The sequence below is a fragment of the Schistocerca serialis genome, chromosome 8 (assembly GCF_023864345.2).
Source record: "Schistocerca serialis cubense isolate TAMUIC-IGC-003099 chromosome 8, iqSchSeri2.2, whole genome shotgun sequence".
NCBI classification, from domain to species: Eukaryota; Metazoa; Arthropoda; class Insecta; order Orthoptera; family Acrididae; genus Schistocerca; species Schistocerca serialis.
Genome location: NC_064645.1, coordinates 31,854,526 through 31,871,980, shown reverse-complemented (window position 1 = coordinate 31,871,980; position 17,455 = coordinate 31,854,526). Strand labels below are relative to the sequence as shown.

The 17,455-nt window shown below is 43.6% G+C and overlaps 1 protein-coding gene across 1 annotated transcript in view; it reads right to left on the bottom strand.

The window, feature by feature from the left end:
* LOC126416156 (cadherin-related tumor suppressor-like) overlaps positions 1-17,455 on the bottom strand; it is a 292,823-nt gene that overhangs the window by 79,016 nt on the left and 196,352 nt on the right. The window contains exons 18-19 of the mRNA XM_050083710.1: positions 16,297-16,442; positions 12,556-13,215 (exon numbers count right to left, since the gene is read on the bottom strand). Of these exons, the coding sequence (XP_049939667.1) occupies positions 12,556-13,215; positions 16,297-16,442 (806 nt within the window). The remainder of the gene's footprint in view (positions 1-12,555; positions 13,216-16,296; positions 16,443-17,455) is intronic.

Genomic DNA, 17,455 nt, shown 5'->3' with positions numbered 1-17,455 from the left:
GCTAAGTGCCCCAGACCTGGGGTTCTGGATGACTTTCCTGAACTGTACCCCTTTCCCTAAACCTCTCCAGTAATTTTCCTTCAACACTCTTCCTTCCCCTTCAACTCTTCTGCCAGAAGAAGGAGCCACTGGCTCTGAAAGCTTGTAAAAGGTCAACCTTTTTGAGTATGTGCCCTCTTGCCGCCGCTTTATAAGTAGATTTTTTATCTATCGATTTGCACTGTATTGTCATTCATGGATTATTTTCATTGTTATATTAGCCGATGTGGCCATCATTCCTTCTTATGTAACTGTATTGTCAGTCTTTGTTATCATCTGTCTTGTCCAAACTATTGTCTGCTTTCTACCTTCTGTGCTAGTAGTCTGATCTTTTATCTGTACCACCCAGATTGACACTTTGCCCCTATATGTTTTCTAGTACCAGTTTTTGTGCACGTAGGTGGGTCCATTGTTATTTGTGAATTTGCATATAATAATTCCACTGTCATTTACGAATTTGCCTTCTTCTGCAGGGCATTTTTCAGATCATCTTCAACTGATTTATTTGCAAATTTGACAGCCATTTTCTTTCCTACCCTCCACTTACTCTGTTCACACGCAATTATTTCAGGTTTTTGTGAGTTTGTATTTGGCCAAACTGCTCTGACTGACTTTTACTGATGTCTCCTACATTACTTTAATTGCCAAGAAAAGTAGTTTACATTATATCCTGTGACTTTCTCCTTCTTTATGTCCTGTTTTTAAAATTTTGTCTCCTTTCATGACTTTCCCTATAGGTGTTTTTTCTAGTCATTTTTTCATATCATATAGACCACTCTTCTGGTGGGAAATTCTCACCAGCTCATTGCCTCTTGTTAACTATTGCCTGTTATCACAATTTTTGCGCAAATTTTTCTGATTTTTTTTCCCTGCTTTTCTTACATTTTTCTATCTTCTTACACCCTCTGCCTCTCGTTTTTGCCCCTCCCATAATTTCTAACATTCCAAACTGTCCTCTCTTGCCATGATGACTCTCATCACATATCACATCCATACTTAAAAAAAAAAAAAAAAAAAAAAAAAAAAAAAAAATGCATCTGCGCTATCAAATTTAAAGTCCCACATTCTGTTTCTCGAAACCTCCTTGTCCCTTGGCATTACTCCCAAAGAAAGGACTAACACTGAAAGTCTCTGCTACTGGATGTAATCCTACTCTACACCAGGCTCCTTTACAGTTTCAAGTACCGCAATCTTTTGCACTTACCTGAATATTCTTTGACCTATATGCCTCAATCTGTTAGTTTCCATTCCAACAGACTTCTCGCCTTCTACAAAATCCTGCAGTTATCTGCCCCTTATGTTTCCTTGGATGATATCATCTGCAAAGCCAACTTCAGACTGCAACAACATGCCACATTTCACCGCAAAAGCTATCCCACCTACTCCTAAACTAACTCATCAGTGCTGTTTTCCTTCCTGTCCCCCTGCAGCTCCTCAAACAGCCGCATCATCAACCACCACTCCTCTCCAACGAACCGAGTTTGGCCAACCTCCTTAACATCCCACAGCCTTCTCCATTGCTTCCCAGACCAGCAATAGCTTAAAATCACAAGAACCAGTCACAACAGTAAAGTGTTCTCAACCTCTCATCAAACTCACTCTCCCCTCCTGAATTATCTGCATTACCGAAGGATCTCACTTTCATCCCTAAACCTCCATTTAATCATGCTACTTTGGTGAAGGACCTACTTTCCTTTACATGTAATGTCAACTGGAAATATCACTTTGCAACCCAACCTCAAAACCTTTCCAACAGCAAACCTTATATTTAACCTGGCCTTGAACAGTTCTGACCATGATCCCAGCTTGCTCCACCATGACTACCTCCAAATCATCCCTTACAAGCCTTCCAAGAATTCCACACATCTGGCATTGCTTCACAACTCTTCCTCAGGTACATTCAACGTGACCCTAACCTGTCCTCTGCAGAACTCCAGGCCCTACGTTCCCTAAAAACTAATGACTCCACCATTATCCTCCCAGCAGACAAAGGATCTACCACTATGGTACTTGACCAACAGGAACATGCTAGTGAAGCTCTACACCAGCTGTCTGACACCCCTACATACAGTGTCTGCCATCAACATCCTATCCCTGTGACTCCAACAAACCTGCAGTCCCTCATAAAAACCTCAGGCCCTTTGCAAGGAGTTACACCTCAATCCATAGAACTTCTTTCCCCACCCCAACCATAAACTCCCACCTTTTAGCTTTTACCTAAGATCAACAAACCCAATCGTACTGGCCATCCTATAGTTGCTGGCATCAAACCACCCACCGAACAAATATCTGCCTTAATTGATCACAACGTGCAACCCGTAGTACAAAGACTTTCCTCCTATATTAAAGGTATCAACCATTTCCTAGGTTGTCTGAAATCCATGCTTGTCCCACACCCACCACACACCTTGCGTGTCACCATTGATGCCACCTCCCTCTATACCAACATCCTCATGTACATGGCCTGTCTGCTGCTGAACATTTCCTCAGTCAACACCCGTCTGATTCCAAACCTATGACATCCTTCTTGACCACCTTAATCAACTTCACACTTAGCAACAATTACTTCACCTTTAAGGTGCAGACATATAAACAGATCGGGGATATGGATATGGGAACCAGGATGGTTCCTTCCTATGCCAATCTTTTCAAGGGTTGCTTGGAGCGAGCTTTCCTGGGATCCATAAGCCCTCAGCCCCTGGTTTTGTTAGATTCAGTGATGACACCTTTTCCATATGAACTCTAGGTGAGGCTGACCTGTTATATTCCAGGAATCTCTAAAAACCTTCTCCCAGTTAAATTTCACATGGTCCTATTCCGAATCCCATGCCACTTTCCTTGATGTTGATCTGATCCTCACTGAAGGGCAGCTACAGACTTCTGTGCACATTAAACCTAATAACAAACAACAGTACTTACATTTTGACAGTTGCTATCCCTTTTATGTCAAAGGTTCCCTAGCTTACAGCCTTGGAATTTGAGGCAAACATATTTGTTTGGATGTAGACTCTTTACGGCATTACATCACTCTCACCTCAGCTTTCACTGGACGTAATTATCCCAACAGTCTAGTTCAAAAGCAGATTTCCCAGGCAGTCACATCCAATCTCGGTACTGTTGATCCCTCCAAAAACCAACTTCGGAGCACAACACATGTTACCCAGTATTATCCTAGTCTTGAATGTATTAACTAGCTTCTTCGACATGGCCGTGACTTCCTAAAATCATGTCCTGAAATGAGATCCTTTCTGTCAGAGATTTTGCCCACAACAACTAGAACAGCTTTTTGCCATCCTCCCAATCTCCGCAATATTCTTGTCAGACCCTACGCTCCTTCTGCACCCATCTCCCTACTGCATGGCTACTACCCCTGTGACTGTCCCTGCTACAAGACTTGCCCCATGCATCCTCCAACCACCACCTATTCCTGCCCTGTAACTGGCAGAACATATACTATCAAAATGAGAGCCACATGTGAAATGACACGTCATATACCAGCTGTTATGTAAACACTGTTCAGCGTTTTACATTGGTACGACTACCACCAAGTTATCAGTCAGGTTGAATGGGCATAGGCAGAGTGTGTATACCAGCAACACACAATATCCTGTTGCAGAGCATGTTCTACAACATGAGAGTCATGACCTCAGTTCCTATTTCACCACACGCGCCATTTGGATTCATCCCCCAGACACCAGTTTCTCAGAACTCCCCAGGCGGGATCTAGCACTACAACATGTCCTTCATTCTCACCACCCACCAGGTCTTAACTTATATTAATTCATTCCATCTTAGCATTTTTCCACAGTAACAATTCCTTTATTTACTCCATTTTTGTTTACTAAATCTCTAATTTTCTCACGAGTCTATTTTTCGCCCCTTCCTGCCTCTGCTCCATACAATGCACTTCACTTTTCACTCTTATTGACTCATGCACAATGTTTTAGTAGTAATCTGTCTTGCATATTACTCTGTCTTCCACCTTTAATCTCTCAAGCGTAAAAATCTTGTCTGGTGCAGACCCCAACAATCAGGCTTTCTTTCTGAAACTGCCTGGTGAGTCTCCCCTGACCTGGGGTTTGGGGTGACTTTTCTGACCCCGTACTGTTTTCTCTAAACCTCTCCAGTCCATTTCCTTCACTACTCTACCTTCCCCTTCAACTCTTCTGCCAAAACAAGGAGTCACTGGCTCCAAAAGCTTGTAAAAGATAAATCTTTTTGTCTGTGTATGTTCTCCTGCTGTTGCTTTATACGTAGATTTTTTTGTCTATACAATTACATTGCATTGTCAGTAATTGATTATTTTTGTTGTCGTACACAACTGCCCTCACTACAGTAAAATGCTCTCTCGTGTTCTTCTAGAGACTGAGGTAGTCTTCCCACTGCGCACCAGGATGGGGTGTACTGGCCCGGTCCGCACCTATATGGCATGAATAGCTGTCACAAATGTTTGTACTGCGTGCCAAGCCAAGATGGCGAAAATGAACTTCTCTGATTTTCAAATCGTAAAAACTATTGGTGGTATATAACACTATGCCATATTGTTTTAGGAGGCTATTTTTTCCTTGAAAGATTCTCTTTCTTCATGAAAAAAGAAAATGCCTATGTTCCGTAATTTGTAAAAATCACTGTAAAATGACGCTACTTGTCAAACACGTACACTTCATTTACAAATCGTGCAGTCTAGATATATATATATATACATATCTAAAAACAAAGATGATGTGACTCACCAAATGAAAGTGCTGGCAGGTCGACAGACACACAAACAAACACAAACATACACACAAAATTCAAGCTTTCGCAACAAACTGTTGCCTCATCAGGAAAGAGGGAAGGAGAGGGAAAGACGAAAGAATGTGGGTTTTAAGGGAGAGGGTAAGGAGTCATTCCAATCCCGGGAGCGGAAAGACCTATCTTAGGGGGAAAAAAGGACGGGTATACACTCGCACACACACACATATCCATCCACACATATACAGACCACAGGTGTCTGACAAAAATCTACATATAAAGCAACAGCAGGAGAACATACACACACAAAAAGATTTATCTTTTACAAACTTTTGGAGCCAGTGACTCCTTGTTTTGGCAGAAGAGTTGAAGGGGAAGGTAGAGGAGTGAAGGAAATGGACTGGAGAGGTTTAGAGAAAACGGTACGGGGTCAGAAAAGTCACCCCAAACCCCAGGTCAGGGAAGACTCACCACGTGGAATGTTTCCCAGATGGGAGCTTGCCCTTCAATATATTCTCTCTTCCCGTTACCCACCAAGCCTCAACCTCCGCTAATTTCAAGTGGCCGCTGCTTGTACCTCACCTGTCATTCAACAACATCTTTGCCTCTGTACTTCCGCCTCGACTGACATCTCTGCCCAACCTGTCCATTCGCATGAATGGACACAGGCAGACAGTGTTTGTTGGTAATGAAGACCACCCTGTGGCTAAGTATGCCTTGGTGCACGGCCAGCACATCTTGGCACAGTATTACACCATCCGGGTTATCTGGATACTTCCCACTGACACCAACCAATCAGAACTCCAGAGATGGGAACTTGCCCTTCAGTATGTTCTCTCTTCCCATTAACCCCCAGGCCTCAACCTCCGCTAATTTCAAGTTGCCGCTGCTCGTACCTCACCTGTCACTCAACAACATCTTTGCCTCTGTACTTCCGCCTCGACTGACATCTCTGCCCAACCTCTTTGCATGTACATATGTCTGCCGGTGTCTGTATATGTGCGGATGGATATGTGTGGGTGTCCAAGTGTATACCTGTCCTTTTTTCCCCCTAAGGTAAGACTTTCCACTCCCAGGATTGGACTGACTCCTTAACCTTCCCCTAAAAACCCACATCCTTTCATCTTTCCCTCTCCTTCCCTCTTTCCTGATGAAGCAACCTTGGGTTGCGAAAGACCTTGGGTTGCGAAAGCTTGAAATTTGTGTGTGTGTTTGTGTTTTTTATTGTCTCTATCAACATACCAATGCTTTCGTTTGGTAAGTTACAGCATCTTTGTTTTTATATATATTTTTCCCGTGTGGAATGTTTCCCTCTATTATATTCATATCATTAATTTGAACCCAACAATTACGTTTGTTATTGTCATTGTTGCATATCGAAATCTTTTCTGTCATCTTACTTTCTCTTTTTGTTTGTGCAAGTAGTTTCACTTTGTATTCACCTTCCCTTTTTTACCGTAATCTACCATACAATTTTATCCTGCCTATATATACTCAATAATACGTAACTTACTTCCAAACCATAACCAAAAAAAATTTTTCTGCTTTCAATACTATTGCTGCTATAAAATCCACCGTTCCCAGTTTACAAACAGTTCCCTTCACCTATTAAACAACCATTTCGGCTAGTCCTAACAACTTTCGCTTCATTTCCATTCCCGTTTTTCCCACATCACCGATCATTTTTTAGCTGCTTCCCACAGGTTTTAACATTATTATTTCTTCGTCAGACAATTGTTAGCCTCATTTTCATAATCTGCCACCACAAATCCACTCCTTTTAATACATTTACACGCAGGTTTTTCGAAATTTTCCGGAATTTCACCACCCTTTAACGTGTTTTGGAGGCTACACAACCACCTAAACTTTGTGCACATCGTTGTTTACCAACCTAAGTTCACCACAGGAACAACATAGCTCAGCTTTAACCAACACTTTTTCAACTTTTTTCACACCAGAACTCCAGTTGCTTTCTAGTTCACCTTTATCTCTCCCCATATATTTTTATTTTCATTTCAGCCTCATGTTATACTTTCCACCTTCTAAATACCATGTCACCCTCACAACATCCCCACAACGACCCCATTAAGTTTTATTTACATTCCCTCCGCAAACATGCCTTCGCCCTAGCCAGATTACACTCCCATATTTTATTTACTCGGGCTTGTCTGACATTTGGCATTACCCCCAAGGTCTCGACACTTAAAAGTTCTCATCTCTGGCTGTAACCCTACTTTCCATCAGTCCCTATACCAGTTCCAAACTGAACAATCCATAGCCCTCACCCGCCTGATCCTTCACCTACACATCAACTCAGCCAATGAACACACCCGTCAACTCCTATCCCTAATAAAAGTCCTCAATCTTTCCTCTCCCACATCCACACCGGCTGTTCAGAGCATCCTCCTACAGGCCAACTGCAAATTAGAGCAGCATGCCACACTCCAACTAAAAAAACTATCCAATCGCCTGATTTCACCCCACCGGAAAGGCAACTCACTCATCCTCCACAACCCTTCCAACAAACTTCAACCTCCTCTCATTGCACACAGACCCAGTCTCTCCCATCTACTCAATCTCCCACTTCCAGCTCCACTCCCCCCAAAACCTCAAAATGCTAATCAACACAATCTGGAACCACAACACCCCAATTCAGTAGTTAACCTTTCCTCCAAACCTCTCACCCAATCCGATACCTCTGTCCTATCCAAAGGCCTCACCTTCAGCCCTACTCCCAGATTCAACCAAACAGCCCTCGTCAAAGATTTACTGTCCTACACTCGTACCCTCTGCTGGAAATATCACTTTGCCACAAAGAAAAATAATCCTAATCCTACTCCTAATGATCCAACTTCCCAAGATAATATCCAAATTGAACCTAGTCTGGAGCAGTTCCGCCCTCCGTCACAGCGGGACCCACCTCCTCTTCCTTAAAATCACCCTCTCCAAACCTTCCAGGAATTTCTCACTTCCAGCCTTGCCTCTCAATCCTTCTTGAAAAACCTTAATCCTACTCCCAACATCACCACAGCTGAAGCCCAGGCTATCCGTGATCTGAAGGCTGACCGATCCATCGTCATTCTTCTGGCTGACAAAGGTTCCACGACCGTGGTACTTGATCGTCGGGAATATGTGGCTGAGGGACTGCGGCAGCTTTCAGACAACACTGCATACAAAGTTTGCCAATGTAATCCCATTCATGATGTCCAGGCGGAGCTTCAAGGAATCCTCAGAACCTTAGGCCCCCTACAAAACCTTTCACCTGATTCCATCAACCTCCTGACCCCAACAGCAAACCGCACCCCTACCTTCTACCTACTTCCTAAAATTCACAAACCCAAACATCCCGGCCGCCCCATTGTAGCTGGTTACCAAGCCCCCGCAGAACGTATCTCTGCCTATGTAGATCAACACCTTCAACCCATTACATGCAGTCTCCCATCCTTCATCAAAGACACCAACCACTTTCTCAAACGCCTGGAATCCTTACCCAATCTGTCACCCCTGGAAATCATCCTTGTAACTATTGATGCCACTTCCTTATACACAAGTATCCCACACGTCCAGGGCCACGCTGTGATGGAGCACTTCCTTTCACCCCGATCACCTGCTACCCTACCTAAAACCTCTTTCCTCATTACCTTAGCCAGCTTCATCCTAAACCACAACTTCTCCACTTTTGAAGGCCAGACGCACCAACAATTAAAGGGAACAGCCATGGGTACCAGGATGGCCCTCTAGTACGCCAATCTATTTATGGGTCGCTTAGAGGAAGCCTTCTTGGTTACCCAAGCCAGCCAACCCAAAGTTTGGTACAGATTTATTGATGACACCTTCATGATCTGGACTCACAGTGAAGAAGAACTCCAGAATTTCCTCTCCAACCTAAACTCTTTTGGTTCCATCAGATTCACCTAGTCCTACTGCAAAATCCCATGCCACTTTCCTCGAAGTTGACCTCAATCTGTCCAATGGCCAGCTTCACACATCCGTCCACATCAAACCCACTAACAAGCAACAGTACCTCCATTTTGACAACTGCCACCCATTCCATATCATACGGTCGCTTCCCTACATCTTAGGTCTTTGTGGCAAATGAATCTGCTCCAGTCCTGAATCCCTGAACCATTACACCAATAACCTGAAAACAGCTTTCACATCCCGCAACTACCCTCCTGACCTGGTACAGAAGCAAATAGCTAGAGCCACTTCCTCATCGCCTCAAACCCAGAACCTCCCACAGAAGAACCCCAAAAGTGCCCCACTTGTGACAGGATACTTTCCGGGACTGGATCAGATTCTGAATGTGGCTCTCCAGCAGGGATACGACTTCCTCAAATCCTGCCCTGAATTGAGATCCATCCTTCATGAAATCCTTCCCACTCCACCAAGAGTGTCTTTCCGCCGTCCGCCTAACCTTCGTAACCTCTTGGTTCATCCCTACGAAATCCCCAAACCACCTTCCCTACCCTCTGGCTCCTACCATTGTAACCGCCCCACGGTGTAAGACCTGACCCATGCACCCTCCCACCACCACCTACTCCAGTCCTGCAACCCAGAAGGTGTACACGATCTAAGGCAGCGCCACGTGTGAAAGCACCCACATGATTTACCAACTGATGTGCCTACACTGTGAAGCCTTCTATGTGGGGATGACCAGCAACAAACTGTTCATTCGCATGAACGGACACAGGCAGACAGTGTTTGTTGGTAATGAGGATCACCCTGGGTCTAAACATGCCTTGGTGCATGGCCAGCACATCTTGGCACAGTGTTACACCGTCCGGGTTATCTGGATACTTCCCACTGACACCAACCAATCAGAACTCCAGAGATGGGAACTTGCCCTTCAATATATTCTCTCTTCCCGTTACCCACCAGGCTAATTTCAAGTTGCCGCTGTTCGTACCTCACCTGTCACTCAACAACGTCTTTGCCTCTGTACTTCCACCTCGACTGACATCTGCGCCCAACCTCTTTGCATATACATATGTCTGCCTGTGTCTGTATAGGTGTGGATGGATATGTGTGTGTGCGCGCGAGTGTATACCTGTCCTTTTTTCCTCCTAAGGTAAGTCTTTCTGCTCCCGGTATTGGAATGACTCCTTACCCTCTCCCATAAAACCCACATCCTTTAGTCTTTCCCTCTCCTTTCCTCTGTCCTGATGAAGCAACCTTGGGTTGCGAAAGCTTGAAATTTGTGCGTGTGTTTGTGTTTTTTATTGTCTCTATCAATATACCAATGCTCTTGTTTGGTAAGTTACAGCATCTTTGTTTTTTATATATATATATAATATATATATATATATATATATATATATATATATATATATATATATATTGTTATTTTAATGATACATGTCCAGAAAACTCCAAAAATATGCGAATTTTCCACTGGTGATGACCAATTACACTGGCTATGGTTTTACAATAGGCCACAATTGACATTATAAAAGGCAAGCAATTATTTGTTGTCAACATTTTACAATTAATAGAATCTACATTTCATATTTGGAGGTATATGATAAGTACAAATTAACCTGAGACTTTGCTTGCAATATTCTACTTAATTGCTTTCTTGTTGGTGATGAAAAAACTGTAGAGACAAAAAAATAGAATTACAAATTTATACATGTTTCTAGTCTACATTGACTATTGCACAAGATGTTCAATTTTGAAATTTTCAGCTTCATATTTCTGTGAGAGTATAGTACCATGAGTTATAAACAAATTACATCTCATCTCCAGTCATAAGAAGTTCGATTTTGATTTTTCTATTGCAACAGTTAAAGAAGGAAAAGCGTTCAGGATATAATGTCCTGTTAATATTGAAGTCATTAGAGACGGGGGCAGGTTCAGCAGATCCTCCCCAAACATTGCAGGACAAGTAAACTAATTACTGTTAATCGATGCAGGTGGGTGTGTCATTCCCCTCCCCCCTCCGCCCCCTTGCAGGCTGAGCTACGTATGCAAGTAAATCTGCAATCTGAGACAGCTGAGAGAGTTCATAGACAACATAGGTGCAGCCTACAGTTTCTCACCACCATCCCCTTTGTGCTATCATATAAAACTATGACTTTGTTTTGACAGTGCAGTGATTTGTTAATTCTTTTAACCACAGAAGAAATAGGAGGTTACGGGCTTATCCCATATACAGTGGCAGATATTTAGGAAAGTTTTCTACTTTAGGTAAAGTAAAAACTTCCCTGAAGAATTTTATTCATATTACAGAATGAATAATAATAATACATTTCAGTACATGCAGTGAAACATTAAAGACCTGAGACACACCAGGAAATAATTAGTGTCATTTTCGGTAATATCTTGCTGTGACTTCATCAAAGGTATTTTGCCCATTTCAAGTTGAAAACACTTAATCTTTTTCCCATTTTTTTCCTTATTTCTTAATGATGCAGTAGTTGGCATTGGCAATGGTTCATTGAGTAGAATAATCTTCCTTGTCTTGTTACACAGGCTGATAGGTGAAAATTCTTGAGATAATGCCATTTGGTTCACAGGTTTTGTTTCCACTGACAAGAAACTTGGAATTAAAGACTGCTTTTAAAAAATTGTGATGAAACCAAGGCCAAGTGGAACTACTTTTCAATGGACTTTTCAACGGACCACCTGACCTGATATTGCCAAGTTTTTTTTTTGTAATTGCTCCCAAGGTGTTTCCATTTGAATTTCAACATTTTATTTTGAATGATAACAAAAAGATATAAAAAATGTGGTTCTTTACTTCCTTACTGTTACAGACGTATGAAAATAGTTGGAGAAAGTAAATGCATATGGCATAAGTAACTCTGCATGTATCATTACAATATTTATAATTTTTCCACGCTGACTGTGAAATGTGAAGGTTTTTTTTAAGGCCTTGTGCAGTGATACAGATGGGAGACATGTGATATATGTACCGCAAATTAGATTCACCAGCTTGAGATAGAAATAATAAAACATTATGGATGCCGCCATCATGGTGCGAACCCACTCATGCTGCACCACGTGGCCCAGCCACCAGTGTGGACAGTGCAGAGCAAAACAATATGTTTGATATCCTGGCCTGGTCTGGCCTGGCATGTCTAGGTCCAGCACACAGTATGAACACACCCAAAACTCTTTCTACTTCCAGCCTATTACAAGAATTGATGTGTGGTTGTCTACCTCATAAACTCAGCGAGATACAAAACCTCTTTACAGCAGGTGTTGTTAAAGTCAGGGATATATGTTAGCCACTAGTGGAGAGCATGTAAAGCAATTAGACACAGAAGTCAGTGCTAGTAGAACATATGAGGAAAGCTACATCTCTCATCATAGATTCCACAAGACTGGAGTTTTGATATGCCACGCTGGTATAGTGACATGAAAAGGTATGGCGGGCATTCCACTAGTCCCAGTTTGTCCTATGCTAAAATTTCTATTTCATTTCATTAGTTCTCTGAAAGTTTCGCATTGCTTTAGCATGCTGTCACCTGATAGTCTCAATGTGAAATCAAACCTGTCGATCTAGGAAACACAGTCAACATTCCTGCACCAAGTATAATCTCCGCAGATGGTGAAGTCTGGGTAGTAGAGTTATTCAGATGGGATGGCTGTTTCTGCCATGTATAATAAACCCTGGTTTTGGTTGGTTTGCAGCAAAGAAAGAGAGAAGCAAAGCTAGAGATAAATGCCTAGACAGCAAAATCATTACATAAAAAATATCAGTTCTGGCAGACCAGGCAATAGTCTGACAAAGCCCTCAACTGAGGTGTACTTTTTACAAGCACTGAAGATACTCACCCAGTCGGGCCAAATTCGTCGGCCGAGCAGGAGCGATCACCTGGACTGCAGTCTCGGCAGGCGTCGCCATCTTCGCCACAAGAGGCCACGCTAAGCGACAACACGCGGCCATTACGTGTCGCTGTGATGCGGTGCCAGCGGCCATCCGCCAGCTCGCCGCCCGCCTGCACTGTGGCGATGGCAGTACGTGCACCACCGTACGAGAAGGTGGCGCGCCCGGCCACTAGCTCCAGCGAGACGAAGTCCGAGCGCCCACCTGTCTGCGCACCGTAGTTGTACACGAGCAGTGCATCAGGCTTGGCAGTGGCGAACACCACCGACACGTCGTTGGTCGTGGCGTCGAGCGACGGGAAGGCAGCAAACGCGAGTTCACCGAACCCAAACGCTGAGCCCTCGCAGTGGCGTCCGAAGCGTCCGTCAGGGCAAGAGCAGCGGTACCCGAGAGCAGGTGGTGGTGGCAGCGCGATGCAGACACCACCGTGAGCACACGGGTTGGGACGGCAGGAGTCGGCTGCTGCTTCGCAGCGGTTGCCACGGAACCCAGGCCGGCACAGGCAGAAGAAGCTGGCTCCGTCTGCACTCTCGCGGCACGATCCGCCATGCAGGCAGGGCCGTGTGCCACACACCGCGCCACGTTCCAGCTCGCACAGGCGGCCCTCCCTGCAATGTCGGGACCATTACCTGTGAGCTGTACCACATCGAGACCACTTCCGAGAGCAAAGTCTGAAAGTGTGCTGTGTCTAGTCTACTTGGGTGCTCTGCAGTATATAAACCTGAACGCCTTGCAGCCCTCATTACATTTCAAATACAGAGCTCTGCATATCAGCTGCCTTTCGTATGATAAAATTTCCCAAATTTCTCCTTCCCAAAGCAGATACTCAAATTGGAATGCTGTGGAAGTTGAAAACTCTGCCAGTCCATAATTCTGTATCAACTTCCCAATTCTGAGATTTCACAGTGCCTCCAAATACTAACAGCCAGGCTAACCTTTCACAGTAGGTAGCTTCTTCTGTTTGGATTGTTACTGCAGTAAACTCATGATAAAGTGTAATAGCACTTGTGTTATGGCCAACACTGTCACCAAGTGCCCTGTTGTTCACACACCTGTAGATGCTGCGCCACCTCCCCTCTGGCTGTAACTTCTAGGTGAACTATCTCCGTCAGTACTTTAACATACCGTGTATTCCTATTACTGAGTTGGTCAATTTTTATGATATTTATGAAAGTATAAGAACACAGTTCAGTGCCAAAATATTCCTGCACTGATTCATAAAGACAAATAGCAATGTCGAGACAGTGAAATGTTTTTAATTAGCTGCTCTTGTCGGCTCATCTGAACACCACCATGATGTCTATTTGAGTTCAGCCTCAGTTCTCCCTTACAGTCTTTAGATACTGCTCTTTGCACACTGCCAGTGTCAATTAGAATAGTCGAGTCCAGAAAGACAAGTAATACAAAAAGACAAGTACCCATACAAACTGTTGCCAACACATTTTGGTATATACACTGTGCCAGTCGTTCCACCTCTGTACTTTTACTGTAATTTACAGGACTGTAATAGAATGACACCAGAACACATAGGAAAAGGTAGTGGGACACCACACGTTACCATAAGGATATATGGTGTCTGTCAGGATCGCCAGAGAATTTTCCACTGTGAGGTGTCAGCAACAGATGCACCTCGGTCATGCCAACATCCACACATCTGCCTTTACCAAAACTATGTACTTCTTCCCCTCTGTAAGGTAAAACTGTTACTTTGATAGGCAGCTCATGGAAACCACAGTTATGACTGCTGGCACTCCCGTCACTTAGTGTTTGCTTTCAGGTTTCCACAAAAGCTGTATTCAGCAGTAAACCTGTGAGCACCCCTGCAAATGCCATGGAATCTATAGAACTCAATTTCAAATATTACAGTTCATGGGAGTGAAGGTCCTTCCCTTAGCTGAAGGAGCCCGTGTGACAATGAGAAAGTTTCATCAGCAGCGCCACCTGTAGCTGCTGTAGCTGTGCACCCGTGTGTGTGTGTGTGTGTGTGTGTGTGTGTGTGTGTCAGCTGTGCAGAAGCTCAATCACAGGAGGTTAGCATCTGCAGTGTACTGGCATTGCGTAATGAGACAAATTTCAGTTTCTCAGATGCAATTATTGCAATTTTGTCAGCAGTGTTGAAAGAGAGAACAGCGATTGATCCACTTGTAGTCACAACAGGAAAATATGACACCCCAAAAAAAGGAATGGAATGACTTACATCTGTAGCATGACACTACAGCAGAAATTAAAGAGTTACCCTCAGATCTCAAAGTTGCTCAAATAAAACATGAGATGTCATTTGACTCTAGATAAACTATGAATGTGAAATCCAAAGCTATCACTATGTTTACGTAACTCTAAAGAACATTGGTAGTAGCAAACTGAAATTCTACAACTATAATTTGCCTCAGAATCAGGAGCTGGTTGAAGCTTCTACATATGGGGAAGTTACATTCAACAATACTCATCTGGGGTCAAAACACTGCTAGTAACTGCATATGAGTTAGTGAGATTGTTATGATGGAGACTCTTACTTTCAAATACCTCCACTCATTTGGAAAATAGACAATATGTGAGAAATATCTACCATGCCTAACTCCTTCCATCCTTTTTGTTATTACAATATTTCTCTTGTCCACAATATTTTATTTTAAGGAATAATTTACAGGGTTATTACAAATGATTGAAGCGATTTCACAGCTCTACAATAACTTTATTATTAGATATTTTCACAATGCTTTGCACACACATACAAAAACTCAAAAAGTTTTTTTAGGCATTCACAAATGTCCGATATGTGCCCCTTTAGTGATTCGGCAGACATCAAGCCGATAATCAAGTTCCTCCCACACTCGGCGCAGCATGTCCCCATCAATGAGTTCGAAAGCATCGTTCATGCGAGCTCGCAGTTCTGGCACGTTTCTTGGTAGAGGAGGTTTAAACACTGAATCTTTCACATAACCCCACAGAAAGAAATCGCATGGAGTTAAGTCGGGAGAGTGTGGAGGCCATGACATGAATTGCTGATCATGATCTCCACCACGACCGATCCATCGGTTTTCCAATCTCCTGTTTAAGAAATGCCGAACATCATGATAGAAGTGCGGTGGAGCACCATCCTGTTGAAAGATGAAAATAGCTCCCTGCTCGCTTTATTCGTCGACTTCCACGGGCTACACGTAAAACTTGCCCACACGCGTTCAACCGTTTCTTCGCTCACTGCAGGCCGACCCGTTGATTTCCCCCTACAGAGGCATCCAGAAGCTTTAAACTGCGCATACCATCGCCGAATGGAGTTAGCAGTTGGTGGATCTTTGTTGAACTTCGTCCTGAAGTGTCGTTGCACTGTTATGACTGACTGAAGTGAGTGCATTTCAAGCACGACATGCGCTTTCTCGGCTCCTGTCGCCATTATTGTCTCACTGCGCTCTCGAGCGCTCTGGCGGCAGAAACCTGAAGTGCGGCTTCAGCCGAACAAAACTTTATGAGTTTTTCTACGTATCTGTAGTGTGTCGTGACCATATGTCAATGAATGGAGCTACAGTGAATTTATGAAATCGCTTCAATCATTTGTAATAGCCCTGTATTAACTGCTAATATGTTGAACTCTTTTAAACTTTTTTAAGAATAACAAGGTCAGCAGAAAAGTCATTTACTGCGAACAAAAAGGTAACGGTGAAAGGAGGCAAGACGAAATGCAGTGAACGTACCTGAGTGGGGGGCAGGAGCAGGAGAAGTCGCCGAGGCGTGCGCCACGGTGACAGGTGCCTCCAGCGAGGCAGGGACTAGGCGAGCACGGATCCTGCCGCCGGTCGCAGCGCTCCCCCGCGAAGCCCTCGGTGCAACGGCAGTCCACCTGCACACACAGCCGGGCCTCAGCTCCCGCTCCTCGTCGAAATGCAAACATCACAGTACAGGAGATCGATGCTCGTTTGAAGAGCAGGGTGGTTAAAGTGTCACTGACAGTGTGACAGTTACAGATTTGTCACAAACGCAAACCCGACAAAATCAGAGGAGGCAATTAGTGGCAACTTCGTACGAGGAACTATTCCAGAATTAGCCTTGTTTGATTAAGAGAATCTGCAAAAATCTAAATTGTAATGGCTAGGTGGTGATTTTAACCACAGACCTCAGTGTTAGCCCAGTGTCTTTATTGTGACACTTTAGTCAGGCAGTCATTTGACACTTTTGTTGGGCAGTCATTCTGAGTTTATGTCAGGATCCCAGATGCGTAGAGAAAAAGAGCCACTATCATCAGTAGTAAGTGAAGAAAGGTCTCTCTGCTCCATACCTCAATGTGGTGCATGTTTTTCCACAGGACTTTCGGCACACGTTGGTCAGCGGTAGCAAATACTGAAGGCAGCTTGAAATAAGGAGTGATCTCCACAAATGACTGAAGGGCAGTACAACTTCCACTCTGCCACGGACAATTGACTGTGTAAATCTTCAGGACAGAATGAGCCACAGTACCGGACCTCAGCATTTTGTGGGCATCACCAACCTCAAACTAGTATCTCAATGACACCAACAGTTTGAAGTTGAGAGGGAAACTGCAATGTGTGCTAGGATGAGAGATTTGCCAGTGAAATACAAGCACCCCCTAAGTTTAAGTCCTGATTGTTGCAGTGGAATAAAACCACCATATCACACACAGCGCAACTGCATACACTACCAAAGTGGTAACAGAGCAACACTTTATCAACACTATGATTGTCTTTTTAAAATAACATCAAACATAATCTGGTCACTTAATAAAAATGGAATGAACGGAATACAAAAGGATCTCGTATACTCCTGTTTATTGCTAACACTCTCCCCTCAGAATAATACCTAAAAGTAACCACACATGTCATTTTTAATGTAGCATTT